The sequence below is a fragment of the Heliangelus exortis genome, chromosome 5 (genome assembly GCF_036169615.1).
Source record: "Heliangelus exortis chromosome 5, bHelExo1.hap1, whole genome shotgun sequence".
Taxonomy (NCBI): Eukaryota; Metazoa; Chordata; class Aves; order Apodiformes; family Trochilidae; genus Heliangelus; species Heliangelus exortis.
The window spans coordinates 2,436,942-2,462,264 of record NC_092426.1 but is presented as its reverse complement, the minus strand read 5'-3'; the positions used below and the strand labels follow the sequence as shown (position 1 = coordinate 2,462,264).

The window sequence follows — 25,323 nt, the reverse complement described above, 5'->3', positions numbered from 1 at the left end:
AAATTCACCTGGAGACCTGGTTGGAGTTTGGGTGGTGGTCTGAGGCTGGCCAAGCATCCTGGGGTTGTGTCTTTTGGGGTCCCAGATCCCTGCAGTGCCCATCGTGTCCCCTGGGGTGGCCATGCACCCCAAGGCTGTGTCACTTTGTGCTGTCCTGAGCTGTGGAAAGCCCAGTGGCCAAGCTGGGGAAATGGATTCCATCCCAGTCCTTCCTTTTGGACAGGGATTTTCCCTCTTAAAATGGTTCTGGGGGCTGTGATGCTCTGGGTGGTGGTGAGATGGAAGATGAGAAAGCATTGGCTTGGAGGGGGGAGGATGAAGCCCTTGGGCAAGTGGTGGAGAACCCACTTGGGCTTTGTTTGCTGGTGCAGAACCAGCTGTGTTTCAGCCCTCTCCATCCTAGGGTCAGCTCTGCTCCAGGGTTGGGGTTGCTGCCACCCCAGGGGTGTCCCCTCCCAAACCCTTCAGACAGGGTTTGACCTGAAGAATCTCAAGGAGAGCTTTGTGACAGGGTGGTGGAGGGTAGCAGAGATGCTGATGACATTTTAGGGCTCCCTGCACCCAGGCTGGGGTGAAAAGGAGCATAATTGGCACAGGGATGTTTGTTGTGTCCCTGGAGAGGGGTCTGCACTGTGCCTGAAGTGTTTGGGGTGAGGGGAGAGGCATTGGTTGGGACCTTCTGCCCTCACCACTGGAGGTGGGAGCCCCATACTTTGCTCCCTGCCTCCTGTGAGTTGGTGCTGCTGGGCTGGGTGTTTATCTTCTGCTTAGGGCTGCAAAACATCACCTGCAACACTCAAGGGAATCATTTTCCCCTGAGGCACCTCAGCTGCTCCAGCTGAGCCCAATGAGCTCAATGGTGGTGACAGCGTGAGGTGAAAGGTAGGGACCCAATGAGGGTGGTGACAGTGTGAGGTGACAGGTAGGATCATGCCACCTGGGGCTGCCCTGGCCACCCAGGCTGTCCCCACTCTGAGGATTTGGCTCCAGAGGCTTTTCTTTTTTTTTTTTTTCTCCCACCTTGGTCTTTTTGCTGTGCAACTTCTGGCTTCACCCAGAGGGATGGGGGATGCTGGAGGAGTGGTGGAGCACCAGCTTCACCTCAGGGAAATAAAACCACCCAGCCAAAGAGCTGGTGGGCTGTCCCCACTCTAACCCTTGGGGTTGTCCCCTTTGCATGTCATGCTGTGCCAGTTGATGCTCACCAGCCCTGTCCCCCCCTCCCTCCCCAGGTTTTCGTGGCAGGCTATGGGATGGATGAAGCTGAGCAGGACCAGTATGAAGCGCGCCTCAAGGAGCTCTTTGACAGCTTTGACACCACGGGCACGGGGTCCCTGGGGCAGGAGGAGCTCACTGACCTCTGCCACATGCTGCACCTGGAGGAGATGGCCCCAGCACTCCAGCAAACCCTGCTCCAAGGCAACCTCCTAGGCAGGGTAAGGCTGGGGCAATGGTGGGAGGTGTTGGGGGGGTCCGGGCCATGGGCAGATGCTCCTGGATGTGTGGGAAGGTGATGAAAAGAAGCTGAATGTCTGTGTTTTCATAGGATCCCAGAATGGTTTGGGTTGGGAGGGACCTTAAAAACTCTCTATTCCCACCCCCTGCCATGGTCAGGGACACCTCCCACCAGCCCAGGTTGCTCCAAGCCCCATCCAACCTGGGCTGAGACACTGCCAGGGATGGGGCAGCCACAGCTTCTCTGGGAAACCTGGCACAGGGGCTCAGCACCCTCACAACAAACTATTTCTCTCTCACATCTCATCTCTCTTCCATCTGGAAACCCTTCCCCCTGATCCCATCCCTCCCTGCCCTTGTCCCCAGTCCCTCCCCAGCTTTCCTGGAGCCCCTTCAGGCACTGGAAGGTGCTCTAAGGTCTCCCCATTGCAGCTTCTCTTCTCCAGCCTCAACACCCCCAACTCTCTCAGCCTGGCTCCAGAGCAGAGCTGTTCCAGCCCTCCCAGCACCTTCATATTTGTGAACCTCCAGCACCCCTGAGGCTCTGGGGCTGCAGGACCTGCAAACTCTGTTCCTCTGGGGTGGCCTCTGAGAGCAGCAGCAGGGAAGGGAGCTGCTTGCTGGGGTCTCCTCTCACTGGAGGCAGCCTGAAGCTCACAGAAACCACCCCTCCATGCTGGGGTTGGTGTTGCAGAGACCCAGGGCATGGTTTCCCAATGTCCAAGGTCACATCAGGTGCCAGGTTCCTGCTGTCCTTGCTCTGGTGCTTGGCCAAGCCTGCTCTGGCTGATGCAGCATCAGTCACTGCTGCTGCTGGCCTGGGACACCTCCTTGGACCAGCCCAGCAGTGCTTGGGGTGCCATGGGGACCTAAAACCATGCTGGAGTCTGTGATTAAGCATGGCTGAAGCTGTAGTTAAGCTGGTGGGGCCACGTGCAGTCACGCACATTCCTCTGAGGTGGGGACAATTGTCCAACAGCAGCAGAGCCACCTTTGTCCACCTTACCTGGTGCAGGTGTTGGCTGAGGTCAGCACAGACCCACCTAGGACAGGGGGTTGGGGACAAATGGCTCCTTTCTTCTGCAGTGTCCCACCAGAGCTGGGGTTGGTGAGCACACCCCGTGCTTCCCCAAGCCATTCCTCAGTGGTGGTTGTACCTTCTGAGAGTTAAATCCCAGGGGAACTTTGTGTCCAGCCTGGATGTCCTTGTGCTCCTGCCTTACCTCCTTCCCACCCTCTGGTGCTCAGGTTGCACCAGATCCTTCCCTCACCATCACCCCCAGCCCCATCACTGCTCAGAGCACTCAGAAGATGCTGAGCAGAGCAGGCAGGGACCCCCAGAGCCATGAGCTAAGCAGCCAACCCCACTCCAATTTCCCACCCAACTGCAGCTTTCCTGCAACCAGATCATCCCTTGAACAAACAAAACCTCTTCCTCACCTCCCCTGGGGGCAGTGGCTCCTCCAGCAGATCCAGATGGATCTTTCTGACCTTCTTTTCCTGACCTTTGGAGCTGCAGTGTGGGATTTGAGCACTGCTTGGCCATCTCCAGCATCCACCCCTGGGATGCTGTTGCTGGGCTTGGCTGCTCGGGGGTGGGGAAAAAGGAGGAGCAGCAGCACCCAAGCCACGGTGGGCACTGCTGGGCAGGGCTGGAGCAGCAGAGTTCATCCCTGGAGCTTCCTCAGAGAGGCTGAAAAGCAAAATTCAGGGCAATAAATGCTCAGCCCAGTGGCTTCTGCTAAAGCATCCCCAGCACGGGGGCAGTCAGGAGCCCCATCCCTGCCAGGCATCCCCAGGGGCATTTTTATTTATTTGGAGAATTCTTTTTTTGAAGCATTTTTTTTTTATTTGGGACATTTTTTGGACTGTTTTATTTGGACCATTTTTATTTATTTGGACCACATTTATTTGGATTTTTTAATTTTGTTTTGGTTTTGGCTTTTTTGGTTTTGTTTGGTTTTTTTTGTTTTTTTTGTTTTTTTTTTTTTTTGTTTTTTTGAGAGTTTTTATTTATTTGGAGCATTTTTAGTTGGAGCTTTTTTTTTTGACCATTTTATTTGGACCACTTATATATTTGTACTTTTTTTTTTGAGCAATTTTATTTATTTGGGGCATTTTTATTCATTGCATTTTTTTGACCATTTCATTTGGACCACTTTTATTTATTTGGACCATCTGTACTTATTTGGACTTTTTAATCTTTTTGAGCAATTTCATTTATTTGGGGCATTTTTATTCACTGCATTTTTTTGGACCATTTCACTTGGACCACTTTTATTTATTTGGACCATCTATATTTATTTGGACCTTTTTTATCTTTTTAAGCAATTTTATTTATTTGGGGCATTTTTATTCGGAGCCTTCTTAATCTCTTTGGAGCATTTCTATTTATTCAGACCATTTTTGTTTATTTGGACCATTTTAACCCAGACATTTTTTTAGGATCACTTCCCCCTCCCAACCTGCAGCTCCAGCCTTCAGAACAACCTTTGTCTCCTCGCTGCCTCCCCTGTGTTTTTCTGCTCCTCCCTGGAGCAGCCCCCGTGGGCTGTGTCTGAGTGTGAGGCTGATTTAACAGCTTCCAAATCCTCTGGGTTTCCTGAGGAACGTGGCAGGAGAGTGGCAGCAAACACTTTGCTCCCCCAGCACAGGCTCCTTGCACCTGCCCTGCTGCCTCCTTGCTGCAGATGGTCCCTCTGGGTGGTGGGAGCAGCTTTTGTTTGCCCACACTTCCAGGAGATGGTTTTATGGGAGGGTAAAGAGGAGGAGGAGAAGGGGGGGGGGGGGATATGGTTTTGTCTGCTGAAGGGCAGAGCCACGTGCTGGCTTTTGTGCAGAGCTTTGCTCCGGGGATGGATGGGGATTGATGGGGATGCTGGGATGGAGCAGGAGCTGAGCTGGTGGCCTGGGGAGGGGGGAGCTGCACAGGCTGCATTCCCTCCCCGTCCTCTGGGAGATGTTTTGGGGATTAATTGGCACCTGGAGGTGATGCAGTGCCAGGGATTTATAGAACTGGAGAATCAGACTGGTTTGGGTTGGGAGGGACCTTAAAGCTCCTCCATTGCCACCCCCTGCCATGGTCAGGGACACCTCCCACCAGCCCAGGTTGCTCCAAGCCCCATCCAACCTGGGCTGAGACACTGCCAGGGATGGGGCAGCCACAGCTTCCATGACCAGCCCTGCCTGATTTGGATTAGGTGCACCAGTTCTGCATTCAAAGGAAAATCCTTGAGCCTGGAAGAAATAAAAATAACAGACCATTAAAATACATCATGGGAATGTCACTCAGTTGATAGAAAGGTGCTACACTAGGAGGGATGGGCTGATCTGACCCATTTAGAGGGAGAACAGCCAAATGCACCATGTATCTCATAGAATTATAGAATGGTTTGGGTTGGAAGGGACCTTAAAGCTCCTCCATCCCCACCCCCTGCCATGGTCAGGGACACCTCCCACCAGCCCAGGTTGCTCCAAGCCCCATCCAACCTGGGCTGAGACACTGCCAGGGATGGGGCAGCCACAGCTTCTCTGGGAAACCTGGGGCAGTGAATTCCTTGGGAATGGTTTTCCTTGGTCCCCCTTGGCTGTGGGACCAAGAGGATGGGTGCAGGCATGGCCTCCCTGGAGCTGTTTAATTTACCATCTCAGAGCCCCTGTGGGCTGTGGTGGGGGCTGGGGTTTTATCTTTTGCAGGGATGGGGATGAGTTTTGCATTTCCAGCCCCTGCCTGAGGACTGTCCTTGGCTGCTGTCCTGGAGCAGGGATGGGGAGTTCAGGTTTCACCCTGTGCTGGTGCATCAGCAGTCCTGAAACAAGGACACCAGGGTGTGGGGTTTCACCCAGCAGGTCCCTTTGGGACTTTGCCTGGTTACCTGATGTAAATATCCTCCCCTGGGATGCTGCTCCCCTTAATGCATGGTGGCTTCTCAAGTGCCAGGCAGGAGACTTGGTTGCAAGGTTGCCCTGTGTCCTCCCCACCTGGCACAGGGCAGAGGTGGCTCTTTGGGGGATGATTTAAGGGTTAAGGGGGTGTAGGACTGATGGTTGGAGTCAAAGATCTTGAAGCTCCTTTCCAACCTGTGATCTGGAACCTTCTGGCTGCTGGTACTGGATGGAGTTTGTGAGCAGGGAGGGGGCTCTGGGAAAAGGTCCCTGCTCAGAGATCAAGGAGAGGGAACTGGGAGGAGATGCTGGTGGTGCTGGCTTGGCCCAGAGAGAGCAGGGCTGCAGACTCCTGCTTTGCATGGCAGGGGCAAGCAGTGAGATGCAGGCACATGAACCTTCTCTTTCTAGTGCAAATAAGTCAGGGCTTCATAGGAAACTTGGTTTTAAGCAGACATCAAGATTTCTCAGAGGGGCTGGGGTTGCTCAGCAGCTGGGGTGGTCCCTGGTGGCCATGGGGAAGCTGGGCTGGGCTTGCTCTGGCCCTGTGCTGATGGGTCTTGTTTGCCTCTGATTTTTGCTTATTCTGGGGAAAATTCTCCTCTGTGCAGAGCCCTGCACAAGGTGGTGCTTCTAAAATCCCCCAAACTCACGTTAAGCACATTGAAAAGAGAGTCAACATCTAAATACCCAGACACTGTTTTGCTGCTCTGTGCTTCCTGCCCTGCATTTTGGAAATTTTTTGGGTTCTCTTGAGTGTGTGAGGCTGCTTGCCAGAAGTGGACAGGGCTCTGCTGCTGTGAGTCCTCTCCTCCCTGGGGCTGCCCAGGCCCATCCTATAGCTGGGAATATTCTCTAAGCTAAAAGGAAAGGTTATTGCTTTACTTCCATCCCTGGAAAGGTCTTAGAGCACCTTCCAGTGCCTGAAGGGGCTCCAGGAAAGCTGGGGAGGGACTGGGGACAAGGGCAGGGAGGGATGGGGTCAGGGGGAAGGGTTTCCAGATGGAAGAGAGATGAGATGTGAGGAAGAAATAGTTTGTTGTGAGGGTGCTGAGCCCCTGTGCCAGGTTTCCCAGAGAAGCTGTGGCTGCCCCATCCCTGGCAGTGTCTCAGCCCAGGTTGGATGGGGCTTGGAGCAACCTGGGCTGGTGGGAGGTGTCCCTGACCATGGCAGGGGGTTGGAAATGGAGGAGCTTTAAGGTCCCTCCCAACCCAAACCAGTCTGGGGTTCTGTGATGCTGTGTGAGGTGGTGTGGGCATTGCCTGCTCCCTGTCTCCTGGGGGTGCTCATCCCTCCTGCCTGCTCCCTGGGTGAGGTGGATGGAGAGAGTGAGGGGGTTGCTGGGGAGCAAAGGATTCCTTCCTTCAAGGGAGGAGATGTCACAGCATCTGTGCCTCTGCTGTCCCTCAGCCTGGTCCTTGAGCACTGCTGGGATTTTGGCAGCTGCCTTTCTCTTGTGTACAGACATGCAGCACCCAAGGTCAAACATCCCCAGCAGAAAGCTGCTGTTCCTCCTGCTTACCTGCTGTGAGGATGAGCCCAGAGGTTTTCCTCAAGGAAGAACATCCCCCTTCTCCCAGCTACACCCACAGCATTGGGTGCTGCCACTCAGAAGGCCTTTTGGGACCCCAGTGTCCCCTCTCTGTGCTGCCCATTTGCATTTTCATCTGGCTGGGGGTAGGGGGGGTGGAGGTGGAGGAATGCCCACCCCCTGCCTCATCTTCCACGAGCTCCTTTGGATGTGGTGGTCATGGTAAAATTGCTCAGTGGCCTCTCAGCCATCTGTCCCTTGAGCAGCTGTGAGGGTGAGGGCTGAGCCCCCCCCTTCATCCCCCCCTCCCCTTCCTCCCTCCTCTTCCTCATGCCTGCTGGGCAAAAGCAAGTTGTGAGGCTCCTGTGGCTGAGCTGGGGATGCTGTAGGGCTGCTCCCTGCACCTGCCCTGGGTGTTTTCACTCTGCCCTGTTTGCACAAGCAATGCATAAGTGGTTTTTTAATTTTTTTTTTTTAGTTTAGTTTAGTTTGTGGCTACTGTGCCAGACCCATCCCAACTTGTCCCAGGGACGGGCTCTGTCTGTCCCTGTGGCTGTTGTCACTGTTCCTTTCCCAAGAAGATCCCAGGGGGGATGGACCTGTTATTTGAACACCCTCATCTTTTATTCATCCTCATTTAATCTAAATGTCAAGTTTGTGGTTTTGTGTTTTGTTTTGCTTTTTTTTTTTCATCAGGCAAATTCTTCTATGTCTCTGTAAACTGTCCTTTTGAAGTACACCAGCCCTTGGAAATGAATGGCAGCAATTAGTATTCAGATGAAGGCATCCCTGACAAGTTTCTTTGCTTGAGCATGTTTCTAACTGTTTAATTACTCGGGGAACCTGTGTTTAAACCCACAGCAGTGATTTGTACAGCCTGAGCTGCCCAGCAGGGCTCTTCCTAGGGCTGAGCCTCCTCCCTTGCCCAGCTTCACTGTTGTCCCCAGCCCTCTGAGGGCCATGTTGCTTTTTTTTTTTTTTTCCTTTTTTTTTTTTTTTTTTTCCTTTTGGCTAGCTTGACCCCAAAAACGAAGCTGGTGAACTTCAGAACTGAACTTTGCTGCTTGTTCCTCCCTCAGAGGTGTTAAAACCCCTTCTGACTGCATCTCTCTGCCGGCAAGAGCCACCCCCGTGGGTTCTTTAAATATATAAAGCCTCCTGTTCAATGCTAAAAATTCTCTTTGGACTTATTTAGCCAAAAAAAAAAAAAAAAAAAAAAATCAGCCAGCTCTGCCTTGCCACTGACCCATGTCAAATAGCTTCCCCAGCTGTCCCTGGCTTTCTGTCCCCTGTGGCTGGCATTGCTGACATTCCCCAGCACTGCTGCAAAGGATGCTCCAGCCCCTTCCCAACTGTTGGTGGTGGTGAGGCAGGAAGCTTTCCAGGAAAGCACAGATGGGAAAAAAAAAAAAGGGAAAAACCAACCAACCAAACAACCCCAGTGGTACCCATCATCCCTCTTTGTTTTTCCCAATACCTGAGCTCCAGACCTGGTATTTCCAGTCCAACCTTTGCAGAGCTGCAGCCAGGGCAGGGTTGCTCTGGATAGGCTGCACCTTGCTGCTCTCTACTTTGGAAAATGTTTTTTGGAGCTTGATTAGTGGAGCATTTCAGTGCTGGCCAGGGTTGGTATCTCACAGCCAGGTCATATCAAGATGCTCCCTGCTCCTCTGCATTTGTTATTGAAGTTTATTGATGGAAGAACCTAACTAATGCCTTAAAGCAGTAGCTTTGGGTCACTCTGATAAAAATCATCTTTTTCATGAAGGCACTGGCTGGGTCTTCATGTTGCTTCTTGTCATTTCTCCAGGCCCCAAAACTGAACAAGCTGAGGTTTATTCACATCCCTTGCTGAGGGGCTCAGTGGTGGTCTGAGAGATTCGGGTTGCTGCCCATCTTCCTGCAGGATTATTGTCCTGATATTTAAATACCTGCACCAGTTGATTTCTTCCTGTCTTCCTTTTTTTTTTTCCCTGCAGGTCCATTTTGACCAGTTTAAAGAAGCACTTATCCTCATCCTATCCAGAACCCTCTCAAATGAAGAGCACTTCCAAGAAACAGGTACCAGTTAAATTCTCTAAAACAAAGGGATTTCTCAAGAGAGAGAGAATTCTCTTGGCAAAGGAGGTTTGGGTGGCTCTGACAGAGCATCTTAGAAGACAAAAATGCTTTTTAGTTGCTGAGAGAAACTCTTCTGCTTGGATGCTTAGACTTAAGGAGAAGGGAGAGTTCGGGTCTGTTGCAGAGCCTTGTACCAAAGCATTTTCTGAGCTATTAGATATTTATATCCCATTACCATGATCTAAATGCCCAGGGAGGCACGTGATGTCTGTGTGTAGACAGCTAACACCACTTCAGCTGCTCAAGATATCCCATGGCTCCTAAATGTGCTGAGCTCTCTCCATCTCTGGTGGCCAGGGATGCTTTAGGAGCTCTCCAGCTGCAGTGGATGCTTCCGGGCAGGCAACCAAATGGCTGCTTTCATCCTGCTGTTTTGGGTTTTTTTTTTTTCCTTTGCCCTCCCTTCCAATGCTTCAGGGCTTGCCAGGAGCCAGGCCCTGAGGTAGGTGGTGGCACCTGGGCCACAGATGCCTGGCCAAGAGGGTTGGAGCTGTGCCTCAGGGCTAAGCCAGTGGGGTCTGGCTCAGGGAACAGCACTCACCAAAAACCTCTGCTGGTCGGATGCTCCTGGGCTTGGGTGAAGGTTATGGAGGGGAAATTCTCTCCTGCTGGAGCTGGGTTGCTGGAGACAGAGGTTCCCCTCCTGGCTCACATTGATTTTTGGGTTTGTGAAGTCTATTTATGGTTTCCTGGGTCCTGTAGAAAGTTATTCCCAGGTGACTTTTTCTCCCAGTCTGCTCTAGAGGTGCTTCTGGACAAGATGAGTCCTCTGACAAACCAGGTTGGGGCTGGTCAGTGAAAGCAGCAGGTGCTGCAAGACCTTGCTGTCTGATTTTTTTCCTTTATCCTTACTTTTTTTCCTCCTTGTTTCCTCCTTTTTCCTGGATGGGGCTCAGAGCAACCTGGTCTGCTGGGAGGTGTCCCTGCCTGTGGCAGGGGGGTTGGAACTGGGTGATTTTTAAGGTCCTTTACAACTCAAACCACTCTGGGATTCTAAGATTCTGATTAAAAATTGGCTTTTTTAGACCCCCAGCAGGGAAAAAAAGGTCACAGCTTTGGTGTCATGTCCCCCTCCCTCCCTCCCTGTGCAGAAGGGGCTGGTGATGCTGGAAGCACTGGGGAGGTGTGGGGCCAGGGTGAGGGCTGAGTCCCCCCAAGCTCCAGCTGGAGTGGGCTGCTGAGGGCTCACACCTGTATGTAAATCCCTAATCCTGCCTTGGGAGCAGCAGGAGAGTGAAATCCCCAAAGGAGAAAACAGCTTAGAATGGGGAGGGGGGAGAGGGGGGGAAGCTCCAGGTTTCTTCTCCTGGACCATCCAGCTCAGCTGGAACATCCCACCCTGCTCAGCAAAACAACTTTCCCCCTTAAACCACCTCCAAACCCCACAAGAGAAGGCAATCAATGGATTTATTTTTAATTTTTAATTTTTTTTTTTTTGCTGTTATTTCGCCCCACCCTTTGTTTCCAAAGCTCTTAATGCTCCAGGGGAGGTGGGGGGTGACAGCTCTTACACTTGGCATTCCCTCATGCAGTTTTTTCATGCAGATCAGTGGGTGCTGGGGAGTAAGGGGGGAGCCTCATAGGTGCCTGGGATGCTGGGTGGGGGGGTCAGATCTCCTGCCATCCCTTCCAACCCCTTGGAAAAGAGCTGGCACGGAGCAGGAGGCAGCCCCGGTGAACCAGAACTAATCCAGCACTCTGTGATTATTGGGGAATCATATGGCTGAGAAGCTCCAGCTTGATTTAAATATAAATAAATCCTCTAGAAAGGGGTAAATTTGGAAAGGGGGGGGGATTGCAAATGCAGCTGGAGAGCCCTCCCTGGGGACAGGTTTGTTGGCTGGGTTTGGCAGGGCAGGTAATGGAAGGGCACGGGGGGGGCAGGTAGGGAGCCTGCACGGGGCTGGCCTGGGAGGCATTTAATTTTTAATGTGTTCTGACAGGTCTGTTAATGCTGAAGTCTTTGCTGCTTTTAATTTAGATCAAACTCAAGATTTGGTGAACAAGCAGCTTTGTGCTGTTGGTGTCAAACTGTCAGGGAGTGTGGGGAAGTGCTGGTGTTCCAGCCCGCCCCGGGCTCAGGGGGAAAAAAAAAAAAAAAAAAATTAAGAGCTTTAAATCGTATCATTTGAATGAAAATTTAATTTAGGGGGATTAAAAAAAAAAAAAAAAAAAAAAAAAAAAGAGAGAGAGAGAGATTTTAAGGGTGTTTGCTGCATCTTGGAGAGTTTGCTCTGCAAGGAAGTGCCTGGGTGCTGTGGTTTCACCCAGTGACACGAGTGATGGGGATGTCCCTTGGAAGGGACACGTGTCTTCCAGCCCAGCTGGGTGCTACCTGGCTGAGGGGACACGGGGATGCTGTCCCCATGGGTGCTGCACAGCTCAGCACAGGGATCACAGCTCAGCACAGGGAGCCTGTGGGTGATGGAGCAGCCCCTGGGGACACAGCAGGACCCACAGGATGGGGAGGAGGAACCAAAACTGTCATGGGATGCAAAAGCAGTTCCTGCAGAAGTGCCTGATGGGGGTTTCCCTGTTTGGTTGGTTTTTTGGGGTTTTTTTGGGTGTGTGTGAAACAGCAGGTGGGAGAGGCACTCAGGCCGGTGGAGAGAAGCTGGTAATATGCTAATTTTGGGGGTTTTTTTCTTGGCAAAGAAGCTTAAAAGGCTGTCAGGGAGGATGGTCCTATCAGGATGGTAATTTTGCCTGGGAAGCAGGGTGGGCAGAGCTCCCAGTGCCCCTGTCAGCAGCTCTGTCCCCTCCAGGATATTGGTTTGGGGACAGAGCCCCAGCTGCCAACCAGAGCATCAGCTGGCTGGGCAAACCCCAGCTCTGCCAGGAAGTGGTGGGTAAAGAAATGGGGAAGACTCCAGGAAAAACAGGAATGGGTCTTGAAATAATGTTCCTGAATGCAGAGGGGGAGGAGTGTGAGTGCTGGGGAGCCCATCACCCCCAGCTGCACCTTGAGCCTTCGTAGAGCTGCCTGACAAAGCTGGGGTGTGGGGGTGAATTGTAGCCCAAATTACCAGGGTTTGGTGCTTTGGAGAGATGTTTGGACCAGGGACTGAGCCCATGGGTGCTGGGAGCTTCGTGGGACCTGGGCTGGGTGCTGCTGCCACCAGTGCTCTTGGTCCATGGATCCCTGTAGCAATAAGGGGGTGACTGAGGGCAATGAGATGTAAGGGGAAAGGAAAAAAAATCAGGTGGGTGTTTGAGAGGGGGACGTGGGGGGAAATAATCAGGCTTTTTTCCTCCCCATTATGGCAAATAAAAAGTCAGCTCTGAGCCTTGGAAGCCTGGATGGGGAGGGATTAGCAGGGTGGAGCAGGGGATTACAGGAACACCCAGGACAAATTAAAGAGCAGTTTGACGCCATCTCTGTGCGGTCAGGAGAGGCTCTTGGGGTTATTTTTTTTTTTCTTCCCAGCACAGAATCAAATTTGTCCTCCCTAAGAGGAGCTGGTGGAGATGGTGCCCTAGCAGGAATCCCACTGACAAGGGAAGGCTGTAGAGCTTGGGTTTTGTGAGCAGAACTGGGTGGGGACAGGTATAGAACTGGTGCCACCGTGGGGACAAGGGTGATTTACAGACTCCCAGACTGGTTTGGGTTGGAAGAGAAACTAAGAACCATCCATTGCCACCCCCTGCCATGGTCAGGGACACCTCCCACCAGCCCAGGTTGCTCCAAGCCCCATCCAGCCTGGGCTGAGACACTGCCAGGGATGGGGCAGCCACAGCTTTAGGCACAGGAAATGTTTCTGGGCCAAAATACCTTGGTCTTGGGCCACTGTGACCCTGCTGCTTCCCTTCTCCACCTCAATTGCTGAGCCTGAATTGTGGAACAGGGACAAGGAGGAGCTCAGGCAGTACCTGGTGTCCCAGGGGATTAGGATTTAGCAGATCCGAGCTGTGATGTGCTGACTGCTGCTGTGAAAAGGATCCCTCCATCCAAATCTTAAGCAGCAAAGAAATTAATTTCACCTCTAGATGACAGGCTGGGGGTGGGGGGGGGGGTTGGGGAGGAGGGTGAGGGTCTTCCTTCTCTAAACCTCCTTTTGTCTGTGCTCGGTGGCTTTGATGCTGGGCACTTATCTAGCACAGAAAGGCAGAAAAAACAAGTGTAAATCTCCAACCATGGAGACGTTCAACTGCTGAGATGGATGTGGGGAGGGGGAGTGAGCTGGGCAGAGAGTGATGGCTTCTGCCTGCAGTGCTTAAATCAGGAGAGTCGGGGGGGTTCTTCTGAAATGCAGATTTAGGGTTGTGTTGGTTTGGGGTATTTTTTTTTCAGGGGTTATTTGGGAGGGAGGGAAGGGCACAAGCTCCCCTTGGGCAGTGGGGTAGGAAGGCAAGAACCTGGCTCTCTTGGCAGCTCCTGCTCCCACCCCCAGGCCAGGGACAGTTTGGGGGGTGAGGGGGGGATGACAAGACCCCAGTGTCTAATTAGGTGTCAGTTCCACAGTGTGTGTTTTACTAAGCCCACATGTCGCCCAGGGCTGTAGGAAGCAGGGAGGTTTCGACCTATTTTCTTTTTCCCTTCCCCCCCTGCTTCTTTCTTGGCAGTTTGTGAGCTGCAGAATATTGAGGATCTCTGGGAAGCAGCCCCTCACTTTGCTGCTGGCTTCAGGGGGGTACCAGAGGCCAGGCTGGAGCAAGAACAGCCTCCCCTTGGTGTAAATTCAGGATGTATTTTGGGATAAATGGCACCTAGGACCATCTCGTGTGCATCTGCCTTGTTGGAAGTGTTGATTTTTGACATCTCCCTCCGGTTTCTTGATGTGTCTTTGACAGCACATGTGGCTTGAGCAGCTCTTTCCATCCTTCCCGAGCAGTTTTGGGCTGGAAATGAGAAATTCTGTTCAGTGAACTTTCTGCACTCTGCTGCTTTTTGCTGGTGTGTGTGCTCAGCTTTCCCTAAGGACTGGGATGGTGGGAGCATGGAGAGCACCAGTGGCCCTGCTGGGAGGGTTGGGTTGGAAAATCTTGGAGGATGGAGGGATTTAGAGGGTGCTGCATGTGTGGAAGTGGCCAGACACGGTGTGGGGGGCTTGCTGTGAAGAGGACAGGTTGATGGTCCCAGGGATGGATGGGGCTGGAGGATGTGGTCTCTTATGTTGGTGTGGTGGCCATGGACCCATAAGAGGATTGAAGGGGAAAATCTGTAGCTCAGTGTCAACAGAACCACCTTGGCTCTGGAAGGGGGATGTCAGGGTGGCCAAGCTGCTAATGGGGAGAGGATCCCCTCAGTCAGATGGGTTTGGGTGCAGCCTGCTTCAAAGCTGGAGCTTTGCAAGGCAGGAGTTAAACATTCTGTTCTTCTCAAACCATGAGGGATCACCTTTCCCTCCTGGGGTTGTTCACAAGTTTTCTCTGCAGAGGCAAAACAAAGCAGGAGCTCAGAGCAAAGAAGTGAGAAGGAAACCAGCCCAGCAGTCCACAAATGCTTGGACCCCAAAAGTTCAAGATGTACCCATTCCCATGTACCCATTAAAGCTCTTGCAGGGTGTGGAGGCACCAGTGGTTACCTGGATTTCCAGCTGCAGCAGTGCTCAAACACTGTTGGGGTGGATGGAAAGAGGATTCTTCTGGGCATTAGGAAATCCAGAATGAAATGAAGCCACAGCTTTATTATTGCTAAATTATGGATTCTTCCCTTCCCCCCCCCCCCCCATCTTTCCAAAGACAGATGGGCACAGAGGTGCGTTGCTGTCTTAGAGGAAGAAAAATCATTTCTCAAAAAACAAACAAACAAAAAACCCATAAAAAACCCTCTTCTGCAGGGATGGGGGGGAGCAGGGAGGGGGAGAAAATAAACGGGTGAATGAGTAGCCACAAATATTAGCATTTGAGAGAGAGCTGCTGGATGGAGATTGTTCACCACCGGGCAGGCTTTAATGGGAGTGATAAGGTTTGCTTTTGTTCTCAGGCTCTTCCTTAATCACTCTGTCTCATTGCGATTTTTCTATCGGTGCACTTCATCACACAACTTTCATGTGTGAGTCCCAGCTGCAGCAAATCTTGTTAAAATGGCCTTGTTCAAACACGGGCTCTGGGTTTGTTCCCTAGAGCTGCAATATGGAGGGCTCGGAGCTGGAGGCTGGAGGAATCAAAGGACTCCTAGTCCTGTGTATTTTATAATTCATTGCATAGCTAAGTTGCAGAATATTTTTTCCTCTAACAAGCTTGAAGCCTGCTTCCATATCTAAAGGAATATTATCCAAGGAGGTGTTTGGGCAGGGGAGGGGGGTTTAGGGACCCGCTGCTTGCTGTGTACTGTTTGTCAATGATTGAACAGCTTCCCTCTGCCTTATTAGTATTGCACTCCTGCATTTATTTGGTACCAGAGCTCTCTGCAAATAAAAAATTTAAAAAGCTGCTGCTCTTGTCACTGCCTCGGTGTGCTGCAAGTGGCAGAAAATAAAGATGATCTAGTCCTGGGGTGGGGGTTTGATGGGGAGGTTAACAAACACTGAAACAAAGCACAGCAGAGAGCCTTTCCCTAATTGAATCCCTGGTTAATTTGGTCCTGTGTTTAATTTGCCCCCTGCTCCAGATGTCGTATGACTCTTGCTGGAAGTAACCCCAAAACGTGCTTATTTATTTTTTTGTTTTGATCCCTGAGTCCATGAGTGCTCCGGGATAATTCAGTCCCCAAAGGCAGGAGGCTGCTGCAGGAAGCTGGAACTGTGGAATGTGAGAGCAGCCTCCGAGACCCCTGTAATTAGATGATGACTCCAAAGGGTTATTTAGATCTTGCAGTTGGCATTAGTTGCACAGCACAAGCTGGGACCTGCCCTGTTGTCACCCGGATCAGCTGCTCATTGTCAGCCCCCCAAGGGGGTAGATGTTTGTCCCCAAAATTGCCTGATTTAATTTATTTGGGTTTTGGGTTTTTTTCCCCACTCACCCCGGTTGTTTTCACACTTTTAACTGAGTCGTGATTGAAATCCACCAAAAGCTCACCCTGGTGTCTGGGTAAACTGGAGACTTGAGCTGCCTAAGAGCAATGCTGGCCCTAATTAAACCTGCCCATTGCTGGTAATGAAGATTAGAGCAAGAAGCAGAGACTTAATTGCACTGCCATCTGAGGCTGTGAGAGGGTTGGGGTTTTTTTCCCCCCATCCTGTTAATGGAGCAATCTTGATCTTGGAATTGGGGAACGGTGAGGAAGTTGGAGCCTTGATTCTACTTTGCAACAGCATTGGTTTGGGATTTTTTTTTTTTTTTTTTGGGTGGGGGGAGGACCAATTCTAACCTGATGCCATGGTGAGGGGAGTGGAAAGGAGTCACCACTGGTGAGTGCCCGGGGTGATGATGGTGGCAACTGGGTGCTGTGACCCAGGAGGTGGATCTGTGGGGGGGGGGAAAAAAAAAAAAAATCTTTTTGACTTGTTTTGTGCTTGAATTTCACAGATTCTTCCCCAGAAGCACAGCCCAAGTACATCAAAGGTGGCAAACGCTACGGCCGGCGCTCCCTGCCCGAGTTCCAGGAGGAGGTGGAGGACTTTGCTGAGGTGACAGTCATTGAGCCACTGAGTGAGGAGCCACATCCCCCCCACATTGCCTCCAGCAGCTGTGAAGAGGTCAGTGGGAAGGAGCTGGGCTGAAAATCTCATCGCCTCCCCCTGAAAAATCTCATTAGCCCAAAAATCTCATTACTCGCCCCCCACCACCATCTTAGCTGCTCCTTACACCATCCCAAGGTTGTTTGGGTGTCCTTGGGGCTCTCTGGGAGGTGGGAAATGGGTGGTGAGCAGCAGAGCTTGGCAGCAGGCAGATGTCTTCATAATGTTCCAAATGCACGTTTGGTGATGCACAGCCCTGTGGTCCACATATGCCCATACATCTGGGAGAGGTTGCCCAGGGAGGTGGTGTAGTCACCATCCCTGAAGGCATTCAAAAACCAGGTGGATGTGGTGCTTCAGGAGCTGATTTAGTGGTTAAGGTGGTGTGGGACTGACAGTTGGACTTGATGATCTTGAAGGTCCTTTCCAACCATGATGGTTCTCTGATCTGTTTGCTTAAAAATCTAGTTAAATCTTTTTTTTTTTTTCTCCCTCTGGTTTTGTGATCAAAATTAGTGGCTCTCTTCATGCTTTCAACCCTAGAAGGCTCCTCTTGCTTCTCCAGAACAGAAAAGCAGAAAGTGAAGAGGGGTTGGGTTTGGTGGCCTGCCTTAGCATTTGGCCACAGCAGCATTTCCCCAGAGCTGGGCTTGTTCCAGCCTGCCCCAGTTTGCCAAATATTGTCAATTCAGCCTTGCCTGTTTTCCAGTTAGGAGGAAAAATGCTGCTGCTTCCTCCCCTCCTTCTCTCTCCCTTGGCTTTATTTGTGCTTTCCTAGAGATGGGGGGGATGCCCAACCTTGCATGGGGAAGCAAGGGAGAAATTTCCCATTCCCAGTGTTGCTCCTGCACAGCTGAGCTTAAAAATAAGAGGAGGGGGGGAAATAATAAACCACCTTGAAGGAGATCTTTTTCCACCAGAGCCAGTTTCTTTATCCTGTTCTGGGTAGCCTTTCCTCACCCCCATGGGGATGCTCATTCTGAACCACATGGGCTGCTTGACCTTGAAATCAAGGTTAATCTGCCCATGGTCCCCAGGGAAGTGATGCCCTCGATAGAAGAGGCCACTCTAATCTTACTCCCCTGTTTTAGCTGTCAAGGAGGTGTAACAGGATAGTCTGTTAACCAGGTCAGGCAATTAACTTAACTGGTACACAAGGATGCTGTGTGCTCCCTGTGGGCTGCATCAGTCTCCTGGCAGTGGTTCACCTTTAGGGACACGTGGGATGGTTAATGTTCTCACAGCATGAGCCAAAAATGAGACAAATTTGTGAAATCCCCACTTTTCATCTTTATCAGCATCACTGTCTCTTCTCTAAAAGAAGATTCTCTGAGGGTGTGGAGAAATTAGTTGATTGAAGGCATCTGGGGTGCCAGGGCTGAAATGCTGGGCAGTGTTGGAGACTCCTGAGACGTTGACTTCTTGGCACAGCCATCAGCCTTTGCCCTCTCTCCTCTTGCTGCACTATAAACAGTCTGCTGCCAGTGCTCCCCAAGCCTGCCTGCAGCCCAGCCAGCCTGAGAACTGGGGCAGTGTGGCTTAATTGGTGCTTTCTTTCAACCCATGCCAATTAAAAGGGCTCAGGCTCTGTCTGAGAGGCTTCCTTCCCCTCCTCATCTCTGTAAACATGAGAGGAGAGGCTGGAAGAAGGGGTTGGTCTGTGCTCCACCACTTCCATCCCTGCTGGCTTTCCAGATGCCACTGGACAAAGGCATGAGCAGCTGGGATGGAATTCAGTGTTGAGCCTGCTGGGAGCAGAGGGTGCCGTAGAGATCCTGAGGTTCCTTCTGAGTTTGTCCCCATGGATGGCACCAAGTGATGAGAAACGAGTGGCTCTGGCAGCTTTATAGATGTGATGGACCTGCAGCCCTGAGAGCATCTAGAAATGTAGAAAAAGTGTGAAAGCTTGTGGTGGTTGAAGATGGGCACCTCTGGCCCTGGCTGTCAGCTGAATTTGTCCTGAACTCTTGATCTGGGTGATGGGTCTTGTTGGGCTTTTGAGCCCATGGCAGCTACGAGTTGGCCAAGTGTGCTTGGGAAGTGCTGTGGCCTTGCTGTTATTCCCTTTTTTGCACCTGATGATGATCAGTGTGGTGGTGGTGGTGTGAGGTTGGGATGGGGAGCAGATTTAGTGGCCAGGAGGTCCCAAGCCCCCAAGCTGGTGGTAGAACCCTTTGCCTGAGGAGTCCCCAGCAGCAGAGCCAGATGTGGCCAGTCTTAGGGCCACGTGGACTTCCAAATCTCAGCATCTGTCATCTCTTCTTCCCCAGCTGTTGGCTGTGCTCTGGGAAAGGTCCCTACTACTTGTAGGTTGCAGAAACTGCTGGGACTGTCAAGTCCCAGCTTTGCTCTTGCCAAAGCCACTGTCCCCAGGCATCCATGTGTTTGCTTCTGCTGCACAGAGTGGTTTCCAGCATGGTGTGGCCTCCCAGAACAAAACCTTCTGGGAGGCTCAGGCTGAAACTCTTCATCTTTAGGTCCATGATGCGTGAATGTGAGGCTTTGAAAGTCCTATAGATTGATAGGATATTAGGAAAAATGTCTTTACTGAAAGGGTTGTCAGGGCCTGGCCCAGGCTGCCCAGGGCAGGGCTGGAGTCCCCATCATCCCTGAAGGGGTTTCAGAGCCCTGGAGATGTGGAGGATGAGGGACATGGGGCAGGGGTGGACTCCTCAGGGTTAGGTTAATGGTTGGACCTGATGATCTTAAAGCTCTTTTCCAACCAAAACAACGATTCTGTAAAGCCAATACCTGCAAGATAGCAGCTGGGGGACAGGGCTTGTTTCCTCTGAAAAAAGTGCATTTCTGATGTGACTCTGGCCCAGTTTGCAGAGCAGGTTGTGGAGATTTTCCATCTTTTGGGGATTCTGGGGATTCTCCATCTTTCCAGGATTGTGGAGATTCTCCATCTTCCTGGGGTTGTGGAGATTCTCCATCTTTCCAGGATTCTGGGGATTCTCCATCTTCCTGGGGTTGTGGGGATTCTCCATCTTCCCGGGGTTGTGGAGCTTCTCCATCTTTCTGGGATTGTGGGGATTCTCCATCTTTCCGGGATTCTGGGGATTCTCCATCTTCCCGGGGTTGTGGGGATTCTCCATCTTCCCGGGATTCTGGGGATTCTCCATCTTTTCCATGCTCTTCTCTCCAGCTGCTCAGCCAGGGCAGGGCCGCAGGGCCCCTGTCAGCCATGGCGCCGGGGCTCACCTTGCCGCGTGCGGAGCAGGCCGGGTGCAGCCTCATTTTAATTAGCAATATGGGCTGACGGAGAACAAAGGTTCTGTCTGGCTGAGGCAGATGGCGGGAGAAAGAAGGGAGGGGAAGAGGTTGCTGCCTCCTTATTATGAGGAGAGGCCGTGGCGAGGCAGCGGCCCAGGCTGCAGATGCTCCCCGGAGCTGGCGGGGTGAGGAGCATTGAAAGCCCCCCGGCCATCTGCTCCTCATCCCAGCCCACAGAATCATAATGACCCGTTCCTGGGACCCCAGCCCACCGACGGGGGTGACCCCCGGCCAGCTGTGCCACCACCGGGGACAGGGAACAATGCTCTGCCTGACACGGACCCTCCTCCAGCGGCGGGGACCCACCCGGAGCCCCCGCCACACAAAAGGGACCCCCGAGCCCTCCGGAGTTCCTGGAATAGGGAGGGGAAGTCACAGCAGCTCCTCAGGGGTGGTGGCAGTGGGTTCCGAGCTCCTTCCCCATCTATACTCAGCCTCTTGGTGTTTGGGGAGTTGCTGTGGTTTTGGGGGGTTCTGAGGCAAGGCTCTGGTGGAACAGGGGTGGCACTCGATGTCAGCACAGATCAGTCATTAAATATTTCCTAATTGTCAGACAGTGAGGAGTATGAGGCTGAGGGTAAGAGCAAATAGCAGCACTTGTTTGTGTGCTTATTCTCTTTGCAGCTTTGAAAATGAACCAGAGGAGCACTTGGAGATGGGGTCAGGCCAGATGGGTGCACTGAGCAGCCCTGGCCTGGTGTGGTGCAGAGCTCGGGAAGCAAGCAAGCTCTGAGCTGGGAATGAAAGCTAAAAAAACCTAAAGCAGGGCTCCTGGGAAGGCACAGTCCTGTGTCTCACCCTCCCTGCCCTCTTTTTTTCCCTCCTCATGTCCCAGCATACCCAGAGCACCAGCCAGGGATGGTCCTTGCTCCTGCCCTGAGGGCTGCAGGCTCTAGTGGGACAGGGTTGGCACTCAATGTCAGCACAGATCAGTCATTAAATATTTCCTAATTGTCTTGTGAGGGAGAGCAGGGTGACCCCCCCAGGGTGACCATCAGGCTTTGGCACCAGCCCCCAGCACTCCAAGATGTGTCTGTAACCCAGCCAGGCAGCTTTTCATCACTTCAGCACCTTTGTTCTCTGTCCCCTACCCTGTCCTGGGACACCAAATGAGAGAGTTTGGTGCTAGAAATGGTTTACCTCTAGTTCTGTATTAAAACATCTGTGGTGTTTATGCAGGGTTTGGATGCAGCAGTGGACACACACCCACCCCTGCCCCCCTCCCTTTTATTCTGAGCATCCCCTTGGTGGTCCCACCACCCTAAGGATGGGTGGCTGCAGGGTGGTGGCACTACTCAGCACCCAGAGATGCCATCTCCCAGCACCATGTTGGTCACTGCATTTCATAGAATCCCAGACTGGTTTGGGTTGGAAGAGACCTTAAAGCTCCTCCATTGCCACCCCCTGCCATGGTCAGGGACACCTCCCACCAGCCCAGGTTGCTCCAAGCCCCATCCAACCTGGGCTGAGACACTGCCAGGGATGGGGCAGCCACAGCTTCCTTGGGGAGTCTGTTTGGGGCTGGGGTGGTGTTGGGTCACACGTTTTTGGGAACACAGGCTGTTTTCTGCCTTTGCAGGTGGTAATTTGGTGGTGGTACCTGTTGCCTCAGCTCCTGCTTTTTGTGTCCTCATCCTGATGGTTTGTTGGACAAGCTGGAAATCTGCCATTTTAACACCTTGATGGCATTGCCAGCTGAACAGCACTTGTTGGGGCCAAAATTTGCAGCTTCCTGGTGCAATCTTATAAATTATGATGGTTCCAGCCTTGTCTGTGACCTATCTCCACCAGGCTGATTTCTGCCTGAGAAAGCAGAGGTTGAGACCCCCCCCCCCCCGTGCCCATCCAAAGGTCTCCCCAGTTCCTGTGGATGTCCCCAAAAGCAGAGGGCTATGACAAGATGCCTGGTCCAGCAGCTGAAAGGAGGGGAGCAAGCAGCAGAGCTAAAAAAAGTCCAGTGACCTAATCTAGTTTCCATGGTAACCTTGTAGATTAATGGCTTTTAGCTGTAATCTGAATGAGATGCACTGAACTTTTATATGATGATTTAGAGCCTCTTTATGTCCTGGGTGACTTTGACTTCAAATCCATCAGTCACATGTGTGCCAAAGGACCCACTTGTAACGGTGGAGAAGTAACATCTGCCCATGCTGTTGCAAAACCAGAAGTTAATACTGCTGAGCATCCTGTGTGAGTGAACAACCCTCAGCTGGTACAAGGGCAGGAGGGAGAACACAAGATGTAGTACATGGGGAAATCATTTCCAACAGTGTCCTTCTGCCCTGCTCCCAGTGCTGTGGAGCTGATCCAACCTGGGCTGAGACACAGCTTCTCTGGGCAATCTGGGACAGGGGCTCAGCACCCTCACACTAAACTATCTTCAGATCTCATTTCAATCTCTCCTCTTCCAGTTTAAAACCATTCCCCTTTGTGCTATCATTCCCTGCCCTTGTCCCCAGTCCCTCCCCAGCTTTCCTGGAGCCCCTTCAGGCACTGGAAGGTGCTCTAAGGTCTCCCCATTGCAGCTTCTCTTCTCCAGCCTCAACACCCCCAACTCTCTCAGCCTGGCTCCAGAGCAGAGCTGCTCCAGCCCTCCCAGCAGCTCCAGGGCCTCCTCTGGACTCACTCCAACACCTCCATGTCTTTCTCCAGAACTGGACACAGATCTTCCATCTTCCTCATTATCTTGATACGTCTGAGACAAGCAGCATGGTTTGCTTGGAGGGAAGATCTTTCCCTCCCTTCTCACCAACCTTCTGGACTCTGATCTGCCTCCTCTCCTGGGTTATTTAGGGACCTTTAGGGGCCTTTTGCTGCAGCTGTGCTTCATCCCCACCACAGCACCTTGCTTGCCAGAAGCAGGCAGCATCAAAGAGCTGTGGCTTGCCAGCCCCAGCCCCTGGGGAGTGGGGAGATGAAAGTCTGGCAACGTTGCTGGAGCCCTGTAGCTTGTTTGATGCTGATTGTGGAGCCTCTTTCATAGGGGTGATGTCTTGCAATAGTAATAACTCAGAAACCTTTTGTTTTCTCCCCAGCACTGGAAGACGCAAGACAGTGAGGAGTATGAGGCTGAGGGTAAGAGCAAATAGCAGCACTTGTTTGTGTGCTTATTCTCTTTGCAGCTTTGAAAATGAACCAGAGGAGCACTTGGAGATGGGGTCAGGCCAGATGGGTGCACTGAGCAGCCCTGGCCTGGTGTGGTGCAGAGCTTGGGAAGCAAGCAAGCTCTGAGCTGGGAATGAAAGCTAAAAAAACCTAAAGCAGGGCTCCTGGGAAGGCACAGTCCTGTGTCTCACCCTCCCTGCCCTCTTTTTTTCCCTCCTCATGTCCCAGCATACCCAGAGCACCAGCCAGGGATGGTCCTTGCTCCTGCCCTGAGGGCTGCAGGCTCTAGTGGGACAGGGTTGGCACTCAATGTCAGCACAGATCAGTCATTAAATATTTCCTAATTGTCTTGTGAGGGAGAGCAGGGTGACCCCCCCCAGGGTGACCATCAGGCTTTGGCACCAGCCCCCAGCACTCCAAGATGTGTCTATGACCCAGCCAGGCAGCTTTTCATCACTTCAGCACCTCTGCCCTGTTTCAGCTGCTCTCTGTCCCCTTCCCAATCCTGTGACACTTATTTTTTTTATTCCAAAATCCCCTTTCCCAGCTCCAGGGTGATAAGGTGGCCTTGCAGCTGAGCAAGCTCTGGCTGCTTTATGTTTAGTCAGTGTTTCCAGCAGGGTGAGGCTGTGCTCCAGGGGCTTGCTGGAGGTAGAGGAAATGTGTTCAGCTGAAGGCTATTGGGTTTTTTTATTTCCTCTGGAAGGGTGTTTGGAAATACTTAGAGCAAAACATACATTACAGTTTACGTTCAAACGGGATTTGGGAATTCCAGGCAGCTCCACCTGAGGGGTGATGTTTATGGAGAGAGGCAACCACTCATGTTCTCAGCCTGGTTAAGGTAAATATGGATGTACAACTGGCTCAGTCCTCTCCTTGCATCCCATAACTGTCCAGAAGAGGAAAGGTCCCCTTTCCACCCCTGTCAGTTTCTGAAGCTGCAAGGCTGAGCTTTCCCTGGCTACCAGATCCAAACATGTCCCTGGAGATCACAGGGGAGTTCTCTTGCGTGTGGTGGCAGCTGCAAGTTGAATGCTGAGCAGGATCTTCTGGTGGAGTCCAACAGTTGTGCTGGTAGCCTCAACCCAAAATTACAAGTGTCCTCTTTGCAGGATGAGGAAAAGCAACAGGTCCCCTGAGTTCTGATGGATCTGCCTGCTGCAGGAGTGAGTCCCCTGTGACATGCAGAGCCCCTGGGTCTGCTGGTGGTCACTGGTGTGCAGTGGGTGGGCAGAAACCAGAGCCGTGTCCTCCATTTCCAGGGCAGCTGCGCTTCTGGAACCCAGATGACCTGAACTCCCCTGGAGCATCCCTGCTCACCCCAGACTGGATAGAAGAGAAACTACAGGAGGTCTGTGAGCACCTGGGAATCACCAGGGATGGCCACCTCAACCGTAAGAAGCTCATCTCCATTTGTGAGCAGTATGGGCTCCGAAACGTGGCTGGGGAGGTGAGTGGCCACATATGGACCTTTTTTTCACCCAAAGTCTGTCCTGCTGTTGACCACAAACCTAAAGCACAAGTGCTGGTTCACAGGTGGCTTCTTAGAAAGCAGCTTTCTGCTCCAGCTTGAAGCTTTCTAGTGAGTTTGTTGGTATCAAACTTATCAGATGTGGGAGGCTGCTCTAGCAGAAGGCAGCTGCCAGCCCTACCAACACAGTAGAGTGCATCTTCTCCTGCAGTGGCAGAGTAAATTGGAATTTAAAAACATATCCTAGATTCCAAGCATGTCTTCTTAATCCCAGAAATCTTCTAGCTAGACAGTAAATATGGGTTAAAATATTCATAGGTGGTTGCTTTTGACTTTGAGAAGGCCTGCAGGCAGTTTCTGTCCTCCAGGAAGAGTCCACGAGAAAATTATTTCTTTAGCAGAAGAGTCTCTTGTCAATTTAGGATTTAGATTTATTAAAAAAAAAGACTGTTTTGCATGTTAAAATAACATGGCTTGTAATCATTTCCTTCAAAAAGCATGTTTCTGAGCAGGTATCCCCTTGCAGCTTTTGCAACCAAATGTTTTCAGGATATTAAGGCAGAAAATGGAAGAAATTAACTGGAGACAAAGAGAGTGAGAGACTAATCTTAACATCTCTGTTCCTAATAAGGTTGGTCTTGCTCTTCAGAAAGCAGACTGCCCTGGAGCATAAAACAGATTTATTATAACCTTGCAGTGTGTCTTTCTTTGGTTTTTTTCAACCTGCTTGCTTCACAAGCTGAGGGGGTTTGGCATCTGTCTCACTGCCATGCACTGAATTCCTGAGGTCACCCTGTCTCAGGAGTAGAATGAAAGGAGGGTTTTTCATGCTGCCTTGCAAGAAAAAGGCTCCAAGATGAGCCAGGAGTCTTCTTGGTGTAGGTGGCTCTGAAGTTTTCTGTGTGGAGGTTGC

General features: G+C 51.7%; 1 protein-coding gene across 7 annotated transcripts in view; it reads left to right on the top strand.

The window, feature by feature from the left end:
- The window catches only part of NIN (ninein), a 61,860-nt gene that overhangs the window by 4,914 nt on the left and 31,623 nt on the right, over window positions 1–25,323 (top strand). For all 7 annotated transcript variants that reach the window (XM_071745123.1, XM_071745125.1, XM_071745119.1 and 4 more), the window contains exons 2-6: window positions 1,233–1,436; window positions 8,852–8,933; window positions 16,407–16,576; window positions 22,870–22,909; window positions 24,202–24,389. In XM_071745123.1, coding sequence (XP_071601224.1) covers window positions 1,254–1,436; window positions 8,852–8,933; window positions 16,407–16,576; window positions 22,870–22,909; window positions 24,202–24,389 — 663 coding nt within the window. In that variant the 5' untranslated portion in view covers window positions 1,233–1,253. The remainder of the gene's footprint in view (window positions 1–1,232; window positions 1,437–8,851; window positions 8,934–16,406; window positions 16,577–22,869; window positions 22,910–24,201; window positions 24,390–25,323) is intronic.